This window comes from Pristiophorus japonicus, chromosome 20 (genome assembly GCF_044704955.1).
Source record: "Pristiophorus japonicus isolate sPriJap1 chromosome 20, sPriJap1.hap1, whole genome shotgun sequence".
Taxonomy (NCBI): Eukaryota; Metazoa; Chordata; class Chondrichthyes; family Pristiophoridae; genus Pristiophorus; species Pristiophorus japonicus.
The window spans coordinates 95,369,826-95,392,336 of NC_091996.1; the positions used below are offsets into that span (position 1 = coordinate 95,369,826).

A 22,511-nucleotide genomic window follows, 5' to 3' on the forward strand; every position below is an offset into this window, starting at 1 on the left:
CTGCCAAAGTGCATGACCTCACACTTTCCAACATTATACTCCATCTGCCAAATTTTTGCCCACTCACTGAGCCTGTCTATGTCCTTTTGCAGATTTTTTGTGTCCTCCTCACACATTGCTTTTCCTCCCATCTTTGTATCGTCAGCAAACTTGGCTACATTACACTCAGTCCCTTCTTCCAAGTCGTTAATATAGATTGTAAATAGTTGGGGTCCCAGCACTGATCCCTGTGGTACTCCACTAGTTACTGATTGACTACCCGAGAATGAACCATTTATCCCGACTCTCTGTTTTCTGTTCATCAGCTAATTCTTTATCCATGCTAATATATTACCCCCAACCCCGTGAACTTTTATCTTGTGCAGTAACCTTTTATGTGCCTTCTGGAAATCCAAATACACCACATCCACTGGTTCCCCTTTATCCACCCTGTTCATTACATCCTCAAAGAATTAGAGCAAATTTGTCAAACATGACTTCCCTTTCATAAATGCATGCTGACTCTGCCTGACCGAATTATGTTTTTCCAAATGTCCTGCTGCTGCTTCTTTAATAATGGACTCCAACATTTTCCCAACCACAGATGTTAGGCTAACTGGTCTATAGTTTCCTGCTTTTTGTCTGCCTCCTTTTTTAAATAGGGGCGTTACATTTGTAGTTTTCTAATCTGCCAGGACTTCCCCAGAATCCAGGGAATGTTGGTAAATTATAACCAATGCATCCACTATCCTTGCCGCTAATTCTCTTAAGACCCTAGGATCGTGTGCTCGGGATGAGGATGAGGACAGGGGAGCTGTAACTTCTCTGAGGCACACTCTCTTGGCTCCCGGGTGAGGGACCAGAGGGTGGCCGTGGGAGTACGACCCTGCATGGTTGAGTGCCCAAGGAGCAGGACCATCTTCCAATCACACGCAACTTTGATCAACTGATGACTCGAGGGCAGGCATGGTCAGGGGTCAGCCATTCATCCACGTTGGCCAAAAGTTGGCCAAAAGTGGCAAAAGGAGGGAAGTCAAAAACATACTCACAAACTGCAACACTTCATTCTTCTTCTTTGCTTGAATAACGTTTATCTAGAACAAAATAATATAGCAAAGCACGTCAAATAAATTCTGAAAAATGTGTTGATGTATACACCATGGGTTAGATACAGAGTAAAGCTCCCTCTACACTGTCCCATCAAACACTCCCAGGGCAGGTACAGCACGGGGTTAGATACAGAGTAAAGCTCCCTCTACACTGTCCCATCAAACACTCCCAGGGCAGGTACAGCACGGGGTTAGATACAGAATAAAGCTCCCTCTACACTGTCCCATCAAACACTCCCAGGGCAGGTACAGGGGGTTAGATACAGAGTAAAGCTCCCTCTACACTGTCCCATCAAACACTCCCAGGGCAGGTACAGCACGGGGTTAGATACAGAGTAAAGCTCCCTCTACACTGTCCCATCAAACACTCCCAGGGCAGGTACAACACGGGGTTAGATACAGAGTAAAGCTCCCTCTACATTGTCCCATCAAACACTCCCAGGGCAAGTACAGGGGGTTAGATACAGAGTAAAGCTCCCTCTACACTGTCCCATCAAACACTCCCAGGGCAGGTACAGCACGGGGTTAGACACAGAGTAAAGCTCCCTCTACACTGTCCCATAAAACACTCCCAGGGCAGGTACAGCACGGGGTTAGATACAGAGTAAAGCTCCCTCTGCACTGTCCCATCAAACACTCCCAGGGCAGGTACAGCACGGGGTTAGATACAGAGTAAAGCTCCCTCTACACTGTCCCATCAAACACTTCCAGTTATACCATGAGTTTCCCATTTCTGTTCTGGGCGCTGGGTATCTGTTCCTCTAATGTGGGGAAAACACTCAGAGAGCTGGTTGACATCAGCTTTTCTCAATACTCAAGACATTCCATACCCTAAATCTATCGGACTATAAGATTAAGGGGCGATCTAATCGAGGTGTTTAAGATGATTAAATGAATTGATGGTGTAGATAGAGAGAGAAACTATTCCCTCTGGTGGGGGGGGAGTCCAGAACAAGGGGGCTTCACCTTAAAATGAGAGCCAGGCCGTTCAGGGTGATGTCAGGAAGCACTTCTTCACACAAAGGGCCGTGGGAATCTGGAACTCTCTCCCCCAAAAAGCTGCTGAGGCCGGGGGTCAACTGGAAATTTCAAAAGTGAGACTGATACGCTTACTCCCAAAGGGACTTATTAAGGGTTACTCCCAAAGCAAGCGCTCTACTCGGAACTCCTTCACGTCAAGCGAGCCAAAGGTGGGCAGAGGAAACGTTACAAGGACACCCTCAAAGCCTCCCTGATAAAGTGCAACATCCCCACCGACACCTGGGAGTCCCTGGCCAAAGACCGCCCTAAGTGGAGGAAGTGCATCCGGGAGGGCGCTGAGCACCTCGAGTCTCGTCGCCGAGAGCGTGCAGAAACCAAGCGCAGGCAGCGGAAGGAGCGTGCGGCAAACCAGTCCCACCCTCCCCTTCCCTCAACCACTGTCTGTCCCACCTGTGACAGGGACTGTGGTTCTCGTATTGGACTGTTCAGTCACCTAAGGACTCATTTTAAGAGTGGAAGCAAGTCTTCCTCGATTCCGAGGGACTGCCTATGATGATGAAGGGTTACAGAACCAAGGCGGGTATATAGAGTTGAGGTACAGATCAGCCTTGATCTCAGTGAATGGCGGAACAGGCTGGAGGGGCCGAAAGGTCTAATTCCTGTTCTGAGGTGGGAATGTCGGGAAGAGCCCTCACCTGGAGCACATAGTCCAGCGAGATGTATCGGAAGGATCTCCGAGCGGTCAGGAGGGCTCCAGTGGCCTCATCCACCTCGTGCTGTTTCTTGGGGGGAGCCTGAGCATTTCTGTTCAAAGCGTTCTCCAGATCCTCGCTGCTTTTGTCGAAATGTTTCTTCGTGTCCTTGAACTTCCTCACATCCCTGAGACAGAAAGAAAATGGAAGGAATTATTTGGGGGAACAGGAGCGAAAAGCCTCATTTCATTACCAGGACAAGCCTCGTTGGCAACCCCTCCGCTGGGACTTTATTACTTCAAAGGCTCTGTGTAAATGCAAGTTATTATTGAACAATTGTCAACGAAAGTTCTTTTTAAAACGCTTTTCCAGAACTGTGATTAAATAGAAGCAACATTAAAAAAGGGCAGATTTTACTGGGTCACAGTACTTGAAGAAAGGTTATGAAGTTTCCACTGATGGGGGAGACTAGAACTAGGGGGCATGATCTTAGAATAAGCGGCTGCCCATTGAAAATTGAGATGAGGAGAAATTTCTTCTCTCAGAGGGTTGTAAATCTGTGGAATTCGCTGCCTCGGAGAGCTGTGGAAGCTGGGACATTGAATATATTTAAGACAGAGATAGACAGTTTCTTAACCGATAAGGGAATAAGGGGTTATGGGGAACGGGGGGGGAAGTGGAGCTGAGTCCATGATCGGATCAGCCATGATCTTATTAAATGACAGAGCAGGCTCGAGGGGCCGTATGGCCTACTCCTGCTCCTATTTCTTATGTTCTATAGGTTGAGCAGGTCAGGCCTATACTCATTGGAATTTAGCAGAATGAGAGGTGTTCTTATTGAAACGTACAAGATACTGAGGGGGCTTGACAGGGTAGATGCAGAGAGGATGTTTCCCTTGGTAGGTGAATCTAGAACTAGGGGGCATAGTTTCAGAATAAGGGGGTCACCCATTTAAAACTGAGATGAGGAGGAATTTCTTCTCGTAACGAGGGTGGTGAGTCTGTGGGATTCTCTGCTCCAGAGAGCTATGGAGGCTGGGTCATTGAATATATTTAACGTGGAGATAGACAGATTTTTCAACGATAAGGGAGTCAAGGGTTATGGGGAAGGGGCAGGGAAGTGGAGTTGAGACCAAGATCAGATCAGCCATGACCTTATTGAATGGCGGAGCAGGCTCGAGGGGCCAAATGTCCTACTCCTGCTCCCATTTCTTATGTTGGAGTACAGTATCAAAACAATAAAAGTCCCAAACTACAATCATCCTTCTAACTTGGATCATATATTGGTGAGAAAACTCTTTATGTGGGACTGAACCTCATGGGCTGCCCTCCAATGTTCCCGCCATGCAGGATCCCTTTAACGGGCTGCGTTGCCCATTCAAAATCTTCACGCAAGCGCGGGTTCTTCTGTTAAAACGGCGGTGAGTGGTCTGCGCGGGACTCCCAGTGTACTGCCTGGCCGTACAGTCCTGTAGCTTAGCAGGAGAAATACCACCAACGATGCCTCCACAAGAGGAACTTAACACAATCACAATCACTAAGGAGGCGGTGCTCAGTAAGGTAATGGGACTAAAGGCAGATAAATCCCCTGGACCTGATGGCTTGCATCCTAGGGTCTTAAGAGAAGTAGCGGCAGGGATAGTGGATGCATTGGTTGTAATTTACCAAAATCCCCTGGATTCTGGGGATGTCCCAGCAGTTTGGAAAACTCCAAATGTAACGCCTCTATTTAAAAAAAGGAGGCTGACAAAAAGCAGTAAACTATGGACCAGTTGGCCTAACATCTGTGTTTGGGAAAATGTTGGAGTCCACCATTAAAGAAGCAGTAGCAGGACGTTGGGAAAAGCAAAATTCGGTCAGGCAGAGTCAGCATGGATTTATGAAGGGGAAGTCATGTTTGACAAATTTGCTGGAATTCTTTGAGGATGTAACGAACAGGGTAGATAAAGGGGAACCAGAGGATGTGGTGTATTTGGATTTCCAGAAGGCATTTGACAAGGTTCCACATAAAAGGTTACTGCACAAGATAAAAGTTCACGGGGTTGGGGTAATATATTAGCATGGAGAGAGGATTGGCTGACAAACAGAAAGCAGAGAGTTGGGATAAATGGTTCATTCTCGGATTGGCAATCAGTAACTAGTGGGGTGCTGCAGGGATCAGTGCTGGGACCCCAACTATTTACAATCTATATTAACGACTTGGAAGAAGGGACCGAGTGTAATGTAGCCAAGTTTGCTGACGATACAAAGATGGAAGGAAAAGCTATGTGTGAGGAGGACACAAAAAATCTGCAAAAGGACATAGACAGGTTCAGTGAGTGGGCAAAAATTTGGCAGATGGAATATAATGTTGGAAAGTGTGAGGTTATGCACCTTGGCAGAAAAAATCAAAGAGCAGGTTATTATTTAAATGGAGAGAGATTGCAAAGTGCTGCAGTCCTGGTGCAAGAAGCCCGGCTAGCTCAGTCGGTAGAGCATGAGACTCTCAGGGTCGTGGGTTCGAGCCCCACGTTGGGTGAATTATTTGTGACTTGGACAGGTTAGGTGAGTTGGCAGATGCAGTACAATGTGGATAAATGTGAAGTTATCCATTTTGGGGGCAAAAACATGAAGGCAGAATATTATCTGAATGGCGGCAGATTAGGAAAAGAGGAGGTGCAACGAGACCTGGGTGTCATGGTTCATCAGTCATTGAAAGTTGGCATGTAGGTACAGCAGGCAGTGAAGAAGGCAAATGGTATGTTGGCCTTCATAGCTAGGGGATTTGAGTATAGGAGCAGGGAGGTCTTACTGCAGTTGTACAGGGCCTTAGTGAGGCCTCACCTGGAATATTGTGTTCAGTTTTGGTCTCCTAATCTGAGGAAGGACGTTCTTGCTATTGGGGGAGTGCAGCGAAGGTTCACCAGACTGATTCCAGGGATGGCTGGACTGTCATATGAGGAGAGACTGGATCAACTGGGCCTTTATTCACTGGAGTTTAGAAAGATGAGAGGGGATCTCATAGAAACGTATAAGATTCTGACGGGACTGGACAGGTTAGATGCGGGAAGAATGTTCCCGATGTTGGGGAAGTCCAGAACCAGGGGACATAGTCTTAGGATAAGGGGTAGGCCATTTAGGACTGAGATGAGGAGAAACTTATTCACTAAGAGATTTGTTAACCTGTGGAATTCCCTGCCGCAGAGAGTTGTTGATGCCAGTTCATTGGATATATTTAAGTGGGAGTTAGATATGGACCTTACGGTTAAGGGGATCAAGGGATATGGAGAGAAAGCAGGAAAGGGGTACTGAGGGAATGATCAGCCATGATCTTATTGAATGGCGGTGCAGGCTCGAAGGGCCGAATGGCCTACTCCTGCACCTATTTTCTATGTTTAGGATAGTATGCAGGTAGAGCAAGTGATCAGGAAGGCCAATGGTAGCTTGGCCTTTATTGCAAAGGGGATGGAGTATAAAAGCATGGAAGTCTTGCTACAGTTATACAGGGTATTGGTGAGGCCACACCTGGAATACTGTGTGCAGTTTTGGTTTCCATATTTACGAAATTATATACTTGCTTTGGAGGCAGTTCAGAGAAGGTTCACTCGGTTGATTCCGGGGATGAGGGGGTTGACTTATGAGAAAAGGTTGAGTAGGTTGGGCCTCTACTCATTGGAATCCTGAAGAATGAGAGGTGATCTTATCGAAACATATCAGATTACGAGGGGGCTTGATAAGGTGGATGCAGAGAGGATGTTTCCACTGATGGGAGAGACTAGAACTAGAGGGCATAATCTTAGAATAAGGGGCTGTCCATTTAAAATGAGACGAGGAGAAATTTCTTCTCTCAGAGGATCTGTGGAATTCCCTGCCTCAGCGAGCTGTGGAAACTGGGACATTGAATAAATTTAAGACAGAAGTAGACAGTTTCTTAAACGATAAGGGAATAAGGGATTATGGGGAGCGGGCGGGGAAGTGGACCTGAGTCCATGATTGGATCAGCCATGATCGTATTAAATGGCGGAGCAGGCTCGAGGGGCCGTATGGCCTACTCCTGCTCCTATTTCTTATATTCTTATGTTCTTATATTAAGATCTTACAAATCCCTTGGGAGGACAGATGTACCAACATTAGCGTCCTCGACCAGGCCAACATCCCCAGCATCGAAGCACTGGCCACACTTGATCAGCTCCGCTGGGCAGGCCACAGTGTCCGCATGCCAGACACGACATCCCAAAGCAAGCGATCTACTCGGAACTCCTTCACGGCAAACGAGCCAAAGGTGGGCAGAGGAAACGTTACAAGGACACCCTCAAAGCCTCCCTGATAAAGTGCAACATCCCCACCGACACCTGAGAGTCCCTGGCCAAAGACCATCCTAAATGGAGGAAGTGCATCCGGGAGGGCGCTGAACACCTCGAGTCTCATCGCCGAGAGCATGCAGAAATCAACTGCAGGCAGCGGAAGGAGCGTGCGGCAAACCAGTCCCACCCACCCCTTCCCTCAACCGCTGTCTGTCCCACCTGTGACGGGGACTGTGGCTCTCGTATTGGACTGTTCAGCCACCTAAGGACTCATGTTTAGAGTGGAAGCAAGTCTTCCTCGATTCTGAGGGACTGCCTTTGATGATGATGATTAGCAGGAACATTGGTGCTCTCATCTCCCAGCACGTGTAATGGCTCAGCCAAGAAGGAAAAATTGCCGGTCTGGATTTTCCTGACGTTAATAAAATGGCTGGGTGGAGTTTCATAGAAAATAGCAGCAGTAGTAGGCCATTCAGCCCCTCGAGTCTGCACCGCCATTCAATATGATCATGACTGATCCTCTATCTCAACACCATATTCCCGCTTTCTCCCCGTACCCCTTGATGCCTTTTGTTTCTAGAAATCTATCTATCTGCCTCTTAAATATATTCAGTGACTTGGCCCCCACAGCCTTCTGTGGTAGAGAATTCCACAGGTTCACCACCCTCAGTGAAAACATTTCTCCTCATCTCGGTCCTAAGTTTCCTACCCCGTATCCTGACACTGTGACCCCTTGTTCTAGACTTCTAGGTTCGGACAAAAAAATATAGAACTGAGAGAGGCAGAGATGGACACGGAAAAAGAGGCATGCAGCACAGATAGAGAGAACGAGACAGACAAAGATGGATACAGATGGACACAGGCATAGAGGAAGACACAGAGACAGATGAACAACAACGACTTGTATTTATATAGCGCCTTTAACCTAGTAAAACGTCCTGAGGCACTTCACAGGATGGGATACTTGCTTTTATTAGCCGAGGCATAGAATACAAGAGCAGGGAGGTTATGCTTGAACTGTATAAAACACTGGTTAGGCCGCAGCTGGTGTATTGCGTGCAGTTCTGATCACCACATTACAGGAAGGATGTGATTGCACTGGAGAGGGTACAGAGGAGATTTACCAGGATGTTGCCGGGAGTGGAGAATTTTAGCTATGAGGAAAGATTGGATAGCCTGGGGGTGTTTTCTTTGGAACAGAGGAGGCTGAGGGGAGACCTGATGTATAAAATGATGAGGGGCCTAGATAGAGTGGATAGGAAGGACCTTCTATCCTTAGCAGAGGGGTCAACAACCAGGGGGCATAGATTTAAAGTAATTGGGGGGAGGTTTAGAGGGGATTTGAGGGGAAATGTCTTCACCCAGAGGGTGGTGGGGGTCTGGAACTCACGGCCTGAAAGGGTGGTAGAGGCAGAAACCCTCCCCACATTTAAAAAGTACCTGGATGTGCACATGAAGTGCCGTAACCCACAGGGCTACGGACCCAGAACTGGAAAGTGGGATTAGGCTGGGTAGCTCTTTGTCGGCCGGCGTGGACACGATGGGCCGAATGGCCTCCTTCCGTGCTGTAAATTTCTGAGATTCTACATAAACCTGTGTACACACCCGGGTAATTGGACCCATGCTCTCATACACACACAACTTCAAAATCACACTGTACTCACTCCTTGACGAAATTATACAGATGCTGTTTGACTGATTTCTGAGTCACCTCGATGAGTGTCTGAAACACACAAGAGACAATAAATTTAAACACTGGGGAGATTTGGGGGTGACGCAGGTTCAATTCACTTCTGAATTTAAATACGAGCAGATGCCTCGAGCATTCAGTATTCCCCCTGAAACTTTTGGGAGAATTATATCATTTAAAAGATCTCTCCATATACTTCAGCAATTCCGGATTCTAACTGCAACAAGACGTGGGTTTAACAAGTCGCTCATCAAGGCAAGGGATGTCAGTGTTGGGCTAGAACAGCTTTGTGTCGGCACCAAGCACTCCCAAGGCAATATTCCAGTCATGGGCTCACATCACTTTTCTTTCCTCCATCTCTCTTTTACCCTCTTTCCATTCCCTCATTGATCTCTCCCTCCCTTGCTCTCTCTCTCTCCCTGTCTCCCTCCCATTTTCTCACTACGCCTCTCACTTCCACCCTGTCTCATGTACTCTTTCATTCTCCCTCCATTTCTTTCCTACATTACACTTCAAAAGTACTTCATCGGCTCGAAAGCGCTTTGGGACGTCCTGAGGTCGTGACAGGTGCTATAGAAATGCAAGTCTTTCTTTCTCTCTTTTTCTTTCTCTCTTTCTCTTCCTCTCACAGACTTTCTTTCCTTTTCTCACGCTTTCTTTCTCTCTTCTGTTCTCTCACACACTTTCTCCCTCTCTCACACACACACCTTCTTTCTTTCTCCCTCTCTCTCTCACGCTCTTCCTCTCTCGCACTTTCTCACACACACTCTCTCGTTCTCTGTCTTTCTCTAACGCTCTCTTTGTTTTTCTCTCTCACACACCCTTCCTCCCTCTCTCTCACACACACACGCACTGTCGGAGGAGCAGTACTGAGGGAGCACCGCACTGTCGGAGGGGCAGTACTGAGGGAGTGCCGCACTGTCGGAGGGGCAGTACTGAGGGAGCCCCGCACTGTCGGAGGGGCAGTACTGAGGGAGCACCGCACTGTCGGGGGGGCAGTACTGAGGGAACGCCGCACTGTCGGAGGGGCAGTACTGAGGGAGTGCCGCACTGTCGGAGGGGCAGTACTGAGGGAGCTCCGCACTGTCGGAGGGGCAGTACTGAGGGAGCCCCGCACTGTCGGAGGGGCAGTACTGAGGGAGCCCCGCACTGTCGGGGGGGCAGTACTGAGGGAACGCCGCACTGTCGGAGGGGCAGTACTGAGGGAGCACCGCACTGTCGGAGGGGCAGTACTGAGGGAGTGCCGCACTGTCGGGGGGGCAGTACTGAGGGAGTGCCGCACTGTCGGGGGGGCAGTACTGAGGGAGCACCGCACTGTCGGAGGGGCGGTACTGAGGGAGTGCCGCACTGTCGGGGGGGCAGTACTGAGGGAGTGCCGCACTGTCGGAGGGGCAGTACTGAGGGAGCGCTGCACTGTCGGAGGGGCGGTACTGAGGGAGTGCCGCACTGTCGGAGGGGCGGTACTGAGGGAGTGCCGCACTGTCGGAGGGGCGGTACTGAGGGAGCCCCGCACTGTCGGAGGGGCAGTACTGAGGGAGTGCCGCACTGTCGGAGGGTCAGTACTGAGGGAGCCCTGCACTGTCGGAGGGGCGGTACTGAAATTTGCAATCTCTGTCACTCTTTTGCAGCACAAATCTCACTCCTGACTACTAATTCCCTGATGCTTACAGTCACCAACATGGAGGAAACTTAGCATGTTGTTCACTTGATCGGCACGCTACCCACCACCTTCAATACTCACTCCCTCCACCACCGGCGCCCCCTGGCTGCAGTGTGTACCATCTACAAGATACACTGCAGCAACTCACCAAGGCTTCTTCGGCAGCACCTCCCAAACCCGCGACCTCTACCCGCTAAAAGGAGCTGGTTCCCTTTCTCCATCTCTGCCTCCATCTCCAGCTCACTCTCTCTCATTGGTGACCAGTTGGCGGCCCTGTTTTGGCAGCCGCTGTGCATGCGGGCCGTATGGGCTCTTGATGTGGCACCCAGGCAGACCATTACATCTGTTCAAGCATTATCATCTTCACTTCCGCCCTCTTACCTGACAAATAATTAATCTGTGCCTGCAGCTAACGCTGACTGGACATGGTCCAGAAAGAAAGACTTGCATTTATATAGCACCTTTCCCCACCTCAGGACATTCCAAAGCGCTTTACAGCCAATGAAGTACTTTTGGAGTACAGTCACTGTTGTAATGTGCGAAACGCGGCAGACAATTTGTGCACAGCAAGCTCCCACACACAGCAATGTGAGAATGACCCAGATAATCTGTTTTTGTTATGTTAATTGAGGAGTAAATATTGGCCCCAGGACACCGGGGAGAACTCCCCTGCTCTTCTTCGAAATAGTGCCATGCGATCTTTTACATCCACCTGAGAGAGCAGACGGGGCCTCGATTTAAAGCCTCATCCGAAAGACGGCCCCTCCGACAGTGCAACGCTCCCTCAGTACTGCCCCTCCGACAGTGCGGCGCTCCCTCAGTACTGCCCCTCCGACAGTGCGGCGCTCCCTCAGTATTGCCCGTCTGACAGTGCGGCGCTCCCTCTGTACTAACCCTCCGACAGTGCGGCGCTCCCTCAGTACTGCCCCTCCGACAGTGCGGCGCTCCCTCTGTACTAACCCTCCGACAGTGCGGCGCTCCCTCAGTACTGCCCCTCCGACAGTGCGGCGCTCCCTCAGTACTGCCCCTCTGACAGTGCGGCGCTCCCTCTGTACTGTCCCTCCGACAGTGCGGCGCCCCCTCAGTACTGCCCCTCCGATAGTGTGGCACTCCCTCAGTACTGCCCCTCCGACAGTGCGGCACTCCCTCAGTACTGTCCCTCTGACAGTGCGGCACTCCCTCTGTACTGCCCCTCTGACAGTGCGGCGCTCCCTCAGTACTGTCCCTCCGACAGTGCGGCACTCCCTCAGTACTGTTCCTCCGACAGTGCGGCGCTCCCTCAGTACTGCACTGCAGTGTCAGCGTAGATTTTTGTGCTCAAGTCTCTGGAGTGGGACTTGAACCCACAACCTCCTGACCCAGAGGCGAGTGTGCTACCCACTGAGCCACAGCTGACACCAGCCGGATTGGGAGGCGGCTACAGATTAATGGGAACCCAGAAAGAGGTCTTCCACTCAGACTAATACATCCAATCAAACGAGGGGGAATGGATTCGATCCAGGAGACATCCAGTTCTGTTACTCACCGCGTGATAGTCAATCATATCATTCAGACTGCTCGAAAACTTCTCCAGACATCCCTGTGTGGACAAAGAGCCACAGGTTAAGAGAAATACTCAGAATGAATGAGAGAGGGGCAGTGGCTGCGGGCCAGTATCTCAGTATCACCAGCTGGTAGCATCATCATCATCTTAGGCCGTCCCTCGAACGAGGATGACTTGCTTCCACATGGGTTCACAGATATTTCAATGAAGGACCCGATGCTCCAGTCCTAAACTCCAACTGAGGGGGTGGAACAAAAGAACTTAAGAAATACGAGCAGGAGTAGGCCATATGGCCCCTCCAGCCTGCTCCACCATTTAATACGATCATGGCTGATCTGATCATGGACTCAGCTCCACTTCCCTACCCGCTCCCCATAATCCCTTATCCCCTTATCGGTTAAGAAACTGTCTATCTCTGTCTTAAATTTATTCAATGTCCCAGCTTCCACAGCTCTCTGAGGCAGTGAATTCCACAGATTTACAACCCTCAGAGAGTAGAAATTTCTCCTCATCTCGGTTTTAAATGGGCGGCCCCTTATTCTAAGATCATGTCCCCTAGTTCTAGTCTCCCCCATCAGTGGAAACATCCTCTCTGCATCCACCTTGTCAAGCCCCCTCATAATCTTATACATTTCGATAAGATCACCTCTCAATCTTCTGAATTCCAATGAGTAGAGGCCCAACCTACTCAACCTTTCCTCATAAGTCAACCCCCTCATCCCCGGAATCAACCGAGTGAACCTTCTCTGAACTGCCTCTAAAGCAAGAATAGCCTTTCGTAAATATGGAAACCAAAACTGCATGCAGTACTCCAGGTGTGGCCTCACCAATACCCTGTACAGCTGTAACAATACTTCCCTGCTTTTATACTCCATCCCCTTCGCAATAAAGGCCAAGATACCATTGGCCTTCCTGATCACTTGCTGTACCTGCATACTATTCTTTTATGTTTCATGCACAAGTACCCCCAGGTACCGCTGTACTGCGGCACTTTGCAATCTTTCTCCATTTAAATAATAACTTGCTCTTTGATTTTTTTCTGCCAAAGTGGATGACCTCACACTTTCCAACTCCATCTGCTAAATTTTTGCCCACTCACTGAGCCTGTCTATGTCCTTTTGCAGATTTTTTGTGTCCTCCTCACACATTGCTTTTCCTCCCATCTTTGTATCATCAGCAAACTTGGCTACATTACACTCAGTCCCTTCTTCCAAGTCGTTAATATAGATTGTAAATAGTTGTGGTCCCAGCACTGATCCCTGCAGCACCCCACTAGTTACTGATTGACAACCAGAGAATGAACTATTTATCCCGACTCTCTGTTTTCTGTTAGTCAGCCAATCCTCTATCCATGCTAATATATTACCCCCAACCCCGTGAACTTTTATCTTGTGCAGTAAGCTTTTATGTGGCACCTTGTCAAATGCCTTCTGGAAGTCCAAATACACCACATCCACTGGTTCCCCTTTATCCACCCTGTTCGTTACATCCTCAAAGAATTCCAGCAAATTTGTCAAACATAAATGCATGCTGACTCTGCCTGACTGAATTTTGCTTTTCCAAATGTCCTGCACTGCTTCTTTAATAATGGACTCCAACATTTTCCCAACCACAGATGTTAGGCTAACTGGTCTATAGTTTCCTGCTTTTTGTCTGCCTCCTTTTTTAAATAGGGGCGTTACATTTGCAGTTTTCCAATCTGCTGGGACCTCCCCAGAAACCAGGGAATTTTAGTAAATTACAACCAATGCATCCACTATCCCTGCTGCTACTTCTCTTAAGATGCAAGCCATCAGGTCCAGGGGATTTATCTGCCTTTAGGAAGATGCCTGTGGGTGGATTGTTTTAACGTGGGGTGACCGTTGCACACCAGCCACCACACGGGCTTGACAGAGCGAGGTCTGGGTCCAGTGGCAAGAGTTAACCAGGACGACTGGAGACCAGCTCTGCTGCACGGACTGAGTGCGCGCTCACATATCGCAGTGTGGGCTGGGCCCGTGCTGCCCCTGGGCCCTCGCCTCTTCTGGGCCCCGTACCCTCATTCGTCGCACCTCCGCACCAAACACTTGCCGCTCCTCCGCCACGATCTCTCGCCGCTTCTCCGCCCTGATCACTCGTCGCAAGTCAAGTGTCGCAGAAAGTCGGTGACACTTTGAGAAACAATGTTACCGAATCTTTGCATTCCTCACTTTCTGACATGTGGGCCTCAAGGAGGGAGAAATTGGCAGCCACAGAGCCTGGTTTCCGTGTGTAGAACGGGCGCAATGCCTACCGATTTCACCCCCGAAAGGCACCGAATGCAAAACTGAACTCCCTCCCTAAACCTCTTTGCCTCTCTCTCCTCCTTTAAGACCCAAATTGAAACCCACCTCTTCAACCAAGCTTTTGGTCACCTGTTCGTATATCTCCTTGGGCTCAGCGTCCATTTTAGTCTTGTTGTTCCTCGGGATGTTTTTTTCTGCATTAAAGGCTCTTCGTAAATGCCAGTTGAGTGGTGGTTATAAAGTAATTTGGATTTGGCTGTGGTGCCTTCCATGGACGAATGGCCTGGTAATAGCCTCGCACGTGGGTGAGATATGGGCGTGCGGGCAGTCATGCCTCATGGTGCCTTCTCCCAGCAACAGAAGGTGAATATTGGGTGGTGTGGGCTTCCGGGAGCATTGAGGGTCATGGAACAACAAAAACAAAGTCCGATGGAATGCTCGTCGAATGTGGGATTGCCTTGCCGCCATTCCCACTCCATTTAGACTTGTCACTGGGACATTCAGAGTACAAGGAATTGTGGGGAAGGGAGAGATTAAAAGTAAAAGGGCTTGAGGTTTAGAGAGAGATTAAGAGTACAAGTGATCGTGGCCATGATAAAATAATCAGACACGAACACGGAAAGACAAACACGACGCACACAGAGACAGACAGGCGCAACAAAGGCACACACACACACTCACACACACACTCACACACAGAAACACACACTCACTCACAGAAACACACTCACACACACACTCACACACAGAAACACACACACACTCACACACAGAAACACACACACACACACACAGAAACACACACACACTCACACTCACACACAGAAACACACACACACACACACACAGAAACACACACACACTCACACTCACACACAGAAACACACACACACACACACAGAAACACACACACACTCACACTCACACAGAAACACACACACTCACACACAGAAACACACACACACTCACACTCACACACAGAAACACACACACACTCTCACACACAGAAACACACACACACTCACAGAAACATACACACACACAGAAACACACACACACACACGCACACTCACTCACACACACACACAGAAACTCACACACACACTCACACAGAAACACACACATACTCACGCACACACACTCACACTCACACACACAGAAACACACAGACAGAAACACACACACTCACTCACACAGAAGCACACACACACACAGAAACACTCACACACACACACACTCACACACACACACTCACTCATTCACACACAGAAACACACACACACTTGCACACTCACACACACACATACACACAACACAGAAAGTCACACAAACACACTCACACACACACAGAAAGTCACACAAACACACACACGTACTCACACACATACACACACACACACACAGAATGTCACACAACACACACACATTCACACACACACATTCTCACACACACACTCACACACACACAGAAAGTCACACAACACACACATTCACACACACACAATCACACACACACTCACACACACACAGAAAGTCACACAACACACACACATTCACACACACACACACACACACACACACTTACAGAAACACACACATAGAAAGTCACACAACACACACACACACTCTCATACACACACAGAAACACACACACACACAAACATACAGACACAAAATCACACGCACACACAGGAACACACACACAGAATCACAATCACACGCACACAGATGAACACAGACACAAAGAGACACAGAGAGGGACACACAGATAACTTCAGAACGAGTTAAGTCAGCAAGTCCCTGGCTGGAGGTTTTTGAGCACGTGAGTACTTACGCTCATCATCTCGTCGCCCTTGCAGTGTACCGACAACTCTCGGATTCCATTCACAAACTGCTTGGTGGTGGTGCTGTATGTTCGACCAGCTTCCAGCATGGCACTGCATAACTTCACCAACTGCAATAAGAGAGGCCCATGCACCAATCAGATCACGCAGCAATGTTTTATAGGAGCAGCCTATTTCTAGTTTTTTTCCGATTACATAAGAACATAAGAATTAGGGGCAGGAGCAGGCCATTCGGCCCCTCGAGCCTGCTCCACCATTCAATGAGATCACGGCTGATCTTCGACCTCAACTCCACTTTCCAGCCCGATCCCCATATCCCTCGATTCCCCGAGAGTCCAAAAATCTATCGATCTCAGCCTTCAATACACTCAGAGACTGAGCCTCCAGAGCCCTCTGGGGCAGAGAATTCCAAAGATTCACCACCCTCTGAGTGAAGAAATTCCTCCTCATCTCAGTCCTAAATGGCCGACCCCTTATCCTGAGACTGTGACCCCTGGTTCTAGACTCCCCAGCCCGGGGGAAACATCCTCCCTGCATCTACCCTGTCAATCCCCCTCAGTATCTTGTACGTTTCAATGCGATCACCTCTCATTCTTCTAAACTCCAGAGAGTATCGGTCCAATCTACTCAATCTCTCCTCATAGGACAACCCTCTCATCCCGGGGATCAATGTAGTAGATTGGAATTGACTGGGTTTTTTTTTGGCAGTAAGGTGGGGGTTCCTGTGATCTGGGTAGGGATACAGGCATGGTTTGGACCCTGGCTGATTCCCCCTCCCTCCTCTACCCCAAGTGGGAGTTTAATTGTAGTTGCAAGTGAAGGTGTACCAGGTAGAATAGCCATAGTTAGCTTTTAAAGGATATATCGACATATTAGAACACATTCTTCAATGGCTATTCAAGGCTTTGTGCAGTGGAGACATTACTTCATCAACCTTCCATTGGAAGAGAGTCAGAAATATCATAGGTATATTCTGGCCTCTAGTGTCTCCCTGATTTTCATCGCCCCACCATTGGCGGCTGTACCTTCAGCTTCTTAGGCCCTAAACTCTGAAATTCTCTCCCTAAACCTCTCTATCTCTCTCTCTTCCTTTAAGATGTTCCTATCTCTTTGACCAAGCTTTTGGTTACTAATGTGTATACACCTGTGAGGATGCTCCCACGGTTGTAGAGCTGTTGAGCAAGGTGACCAGGGTCAGGGACCTGCTCGATGGCGGAGGAGCAGGCTCGATGGTGCCAGAGGAGCCTATCCTAGGCCGACGTCCAGCGCGCGGCCAATGCCCTGGAGAATGGAATGCAGTTCTTACAGGATGCGGGATGGGGGGATGTGTCGTCCAGGTAGCTGTGGGAGTCAGTAGGTTTATAGCGGATACTGGTCGAAAGCCTATCCCCAGAGATGGAGACAGAGAAGTCGAGGAAGGGAAGGGAAGAGTCGGAGATGGACCAGGTGAAGCGGAGGGAAGGGGGGGGAAATTGGATGTAAAGTGAATGAAATTTTCAAGTTCCGGGCGAGAGCAGGAAACGGCACCGATACAGTCATCAATGTACGGGAGTGAGGGAGGGGACCCGAGTCAGACTGGAACAAAGAATGTTCCACATATCCCACGAACAGGCAACCATAGCTAGGACCTATATGAGTTCCCATAGCAACACCTTTAATTTGGAGGAAGTGAGTGGAGTTAAAGGAGAAGTTGTTCAATGTGAGAACATGTTCAGCCGGGCGGAGGAGGATGATGGGGGATGGGGACTGGTTGGGCCTCTGCTCGAGGAAGAAGCGGAGGGCCCTCAGGCCATCCTGGTGGGAGATGGATGTGTAAAGGGATTGGACGTCCGCGGTGAAAAGGAGACGGTTGGGGCCGGGGAAACTGGAAAGTGTTAAAGTGACGGACGGTGTCGGAGGAGTCACGGACGTAGGTGGGAAGAGACTGGACAAGGGGAGAAAAAATAGAGTCGGGATAGGAAGAAATAAGTTCCGTGGGGCAAGAACAGGCTGAAACGATGGGTCTACCGGGGCAGTCCTGTTTGTGGATCTCGGGAAGGAGGTAGAAGTGGGCTATGCGGGGTTGGGGAACTATGAGGTTGGTGGCTGTGGAGGGAAGATCTCCAGAGGAGATGAGGTCAGTGACGGTCTGGGAAATGATGGCTTGATGTTCAGTGGTGGGGTCATGGTCCAGGGGAGGTAGGAGGAGGTGTCAGAGAGTTGGCGATCCGCCTCTGCAAGGTAACGGTCGGTTCGCCAAACAACAACACCACCACCACCCTGGTCAGCAGGTTCAATGACAAGGTTGGAGTTGGATCTGAGAGAGCGGAGTGCTGCCAGTTCAGAGGGAGGGAGGCTGAAGTGAGTGAGGGGAGCAAAGAAATTGAGATGGCTGATGTCACACCGGCAGTTCGCAATGAAAAGATCTAAAGAGGGTAAGGGGCCAGAGGGAGGGGTCCAGGTAAAGCGAGAATTCTGAAAATGGGAGGAAGGGTCAGCTGTGCAGGGAGAAGACGGTTTCTCCCTCCACAGACGTTGCCTGATCGGCCGAGTATTTATTTCAAATTTCCCGCCTCCACTGCGATTTGTTTTTGTGCTGTACTTTAACAGCCCAGAAATCCCGGCCTCTCCGCGCCCGTACGGAGTGTGTACGCAGTGTGTACGCAGTGTGTACGCAGTGTACAGTGTGTGTATGGAGTGTGTACACAGTGTGTACGGAGTGTGTACGCAGTGTGTACAGAGTATGTATGCAGTGTACGGAGTGTGTACGGAATGTGTACGCAGTGTACGGAGTGTGTATGGAGTGTGTACGCAGTGTGTACGGAGTGTGTACGCAGTGTAGAATGTGTACGCAATGTGTACGCAGTGTGTACAGAGTGTGTATGCAGTGTGTACGGAGTGTGTACGCAGTGTACGCAGTGTACGGAGTGTGTACGCAATGTGTACACACTGTGTACGGACCAGGGAAGGCATCGGAAAAGCCGGTTTTGGGCACAAAATGTGCATGCGCCAAAAACTGGCTTTTCCTATCTGTTAAGTTTCTGGCGTGACAGATCCTCCATATCTCGGGAGCCAGGACATTGGCAAGGGCAAGATTACAGGATTTACCCATATCTTGCCCAGCAAATGTCCTCAAAACTCTTGCACTTGATAAAAGCAGGGACATAGCCTACATTTACAGGCGTAAGAGTTTTAAAATACACAAACATTTCAAAATGAAGTTATAAAAACACATTTTATTGTTAAAAACACTCCCCACTGTGTTAAGTTTATTTTAAACCATAATGAAAAAACTTTTTAAATAATCAGGAAAATATATATTTTTATAAAATACATGAATAACTTTAATTTAAATTAATAAAAATATGTTGTGCATTTTTTCCATCTTTTATTAGTGTTTTGGGGGTGTTTCTCATTCGTAGTAATAGGAGTTTCAGACTTACGGAGTTCCCATTATTATGAATGAGAATATACTGCACCTGATTGGCTGCTCAGAGCCATGTGACTCCAGCTCCCACCCTGTGCATGTCCCGACGTGCACGCGCTGCGACGCGCAGTCAGGAGAGGCCTCAGGACCGGAAACTCGCGTGGGCCCAGCAGCTTCAGGTAGGCGGGCATCTTTTTCTAAAATCTATTGGAACGCCCGCGGGAAGAAGAAACCGGGATTTCTGGGCCGTTATCTCATTAACTTGATTGTAATAATGAGGGCATGACAACATTCTGCGAGCACCATCGGAGCAGGCCGGGGGAGCGGGAGGAGCAGCGTGGAGGCCTGGCCCAGCAGGCTGAGCGGCCCCCAGCCTGCGAGCACCATCGGAGCAGGCCGGGGAGCGGGAGGAGCAGCATGGAGGCCTGGCCCAGCAGGCTGAGCGGCCCCCAGCCTGCGAGCACCATCGGAGCAGGCCGGGGGAGCGGGAGGAGCAGCGTGGAGGCCTGGCCCAGCAGGCTGAGCGGCCCCCAGCCTGCGAGCACCACCGGAGCAGGCCGGGGGAGCGGGAGGAGCAGCGTGGGGACATACCACTCCAGGGGAGCAGCACGTGCTGGAGCAGGAGAGCAACGGCAGCGAAGAGCGACGTCACCAAGGTCCAGGTCGCTGATTGGAGCGCGGGCTGGTACAGCAGGAGCGGCGAGGTCGGGGCGAAGGAGTGGCGAGAGACTGGAGAGGGAAGTGACCGGGGCCCGGGAGAGGCGAAGGCCAAGGGGCAGCACAGGCCCAGCCCACACTGTGCGATATGTGAGCGCACTAGGTCCGTGCAGCAGAGCTGGTCTCCAGTCTTCTTGGGTAACCCTTGCCCCTGGACCGAGACCTCGCTCTGTCAAGCCCGTGTGGTGGCTGGTGTGCAACGGCCACCACATGTTAAAAAATCCACCCACAGGCATCTTCCACCCTTCAACATGTAGTTTGGGATCCGGAATATTAGGTCCTTCATTGAAACACCTGTGAACTTTTTGACGTGGAAGCAAGTCATCCTCGATTCGGGGGACTACCTATGATAATACCTCCACAGAGGGCAATAGGGATGGGGAGTCAAGGGTTATAGGGAACAGGCAGGAAAGTGGAGTTGAGGTAAAGATCAGATCAGCCATGATCTTATTGAATGGCTCCTGCTCCTATTCCTTATGTTCTTACGTGGCAATATCCTACATAAGTCCAACTGTAGTGAGAGCAGCATTCTCGGTGCTGGGATAGGAATGTAACCAAGGACCTTTATGTGAGGTTCTGCTCCCCCACCAGATGGGGGAACTCACTGGTTTGTCAGGTTGAAGTGGGGGATGTTCTGGCTCTTGCTCGGGGTCAGAGTGGAGGAAGGTTGGGTCCACGGAAGGTGTTGGGGTAAAAGGAAGACTTCTCTTCCTCAAGGTGGACTCCCTGATGTAAGGAATCGCCAGCCGCCTGTATCCCCGTCCGTATAGCGACCACGGAATCACTCAGAACAAACCTCCCTTCAACCGGTTTTTATTCAAGCATGCAGGGGAAGGTTCCGATGAACCCTTCTAAAAAGAGGTTTCTACATCAATAGTTATACAGTTATCGAGGTGTGCGACCCTCCTACAAAACCACCAATTGGCCGACTGCTATCAGTGAAGGTTACATTGATTTGTCGACCCTTATCAGACTGGCTCCGAGTGGTCTCCCCCACCTGTCAATCTCCCATCACACATCACCAACCCGCAATGTGTTGTTCAGTGATGTCCACTTTGCCTCAGTTCCTCATGACGTTTTGATTAACTTTGTTTCCCAGTGTGATGCCTCCTTATCCCTCTCCCAGGAACTCTAGTCAAAACTACCAGTCAATACTATAATCTATGTTCCCATAGGCCAACATCCCCAGCATTGAAGCACTGACCACACTCGACCAGCTCCGCTGGGCAGGGCCACATTGTCCGCATGACAGACACGAGACTCCCAAAGCAAGTGCTCTACTCGGAACTCCTTCACGGCAAACGAGCCAAAGGTGGGCAGAGGAAACGTTACAAGGACACCCTCAAAGCCTCCCTGATAAAGTGCAACATCCCCACCGACACCTGGGAGTCCCTGGGCCAAAGACCAGTCCGCCCTAAGTGGAGGAAGTGCATCCGGGAGGGCGCTGAGCACCTCGAGTCTCGTCGCCGAGAGCGTGCAGAAACCAAGCGCAGGCAGCGGAAGGAGCGTGCGGCAAACCTGTCCCACCCACCCCTTCCCTCAACTGCTGTCTGTCCCACCTGTGACGGGGACTGTGGTTCCCGTATTGGACTGTTCAGCCACCTAAGGACTCATTTTTAGAGTGGAAGCAAGTCTTCCTCGATTCCGAGGGACTGCTTATGATGATGACTATGTTTCTCAAACAGCTTACTCTACTGTCCTTGGCAAGTGTTGTTCTGTACTGAATCTTCGATCAGTCTGTGCTGGGGTTCAACTCATTTACCAGCAAGCTTTGATTTTTTTAACTGTTCTCCATTTTAAAAATCATTTTTAATTGAGTTTTATAAGCGAGCTTTACATGCATATGAGCGAATGTCCACTTCCACTTTGGTGACAGCATTTTATCCCTTACAATACTATACTCCCTTACAGAAGGCAACCCCAATGTCCCTGCCTTATTGTCATCCCCTCCCACCACTGTCTCCCCACCCCCCCAACCCCCCACCTCGCACCACTCACCTTCTCAAGTCTGGCTTCAAGTTCCGTCACCTCCGACTCTACCCCTTCAATCGAAGCTCTGGAAGAGAGATTGACTGGTTAAAGACTGAATGCAGCGTTACTTCTGCATATATAAAGTCCTGTTATTTATTACAGCTCCCATCGCGCGCCACGTATTGTGCCAGCTCTTGGGAAGGTGCATAGAATTATGAAGGTTCACGGCACAGAAGGCCATTCAGCCCATGAGGTCTGTGTGTCTCTTTCTAGCGCAATCCAAAACTAATATCGCTGCCCCCCCCAATGCTCTCTCAATAGGCCTGTATCTTCAACTGCTAAAGAGGGCCAAGTTCAGACCAGGAATGTCCC

General features: G+C 49.7%; 1 protein-coding gene across 2 annotated transcripts in view; it reads right to left on the minus strand.

Moving 5' to 3' along the window:
• The window catches only part of acap1 (ArfGAP with coiled-coil, ankyrin repeat and PH domains 1), a 164,448-nt gene that overhangs the window by 69,263 nt on the left and 72,674 nt on the right, over positions 1 to 22,511 (minus strand). For both annotated transcript variants that reach the window (XM_070863210.1, XM_070863211.1), the window contains exons 3-8: positions 22,167 to 22,224; positions 16,036 to 16,155; positions 11,920 to 11,973; positions 8,709 to 8,767; positions 2,765 to 2,948; positions 1,029 to 1,073 (exon numbers count right to left, since the gene is read on the minus strand). In XM_070863210.1, the coding sequence (XP_070719311.1) occupies positions 1,029 to 1,073; positions 2,765 to 2,948; positions 8,709 to 8,767; positions 11,920 to 11,973; positions 16,036 to 16,155; positions 22,167 to 22,224 (520 nt within the window). The remainder of the gene's footprint in view (positions 1 to 1,028; positions 1,074 to 2,764; positions 2,949 to 8,708; positions 8,768 to 11,919; positions 11,974 to 16,035; positions 16,156 to 22,166; positions 22,225 to 22,511) is intronic.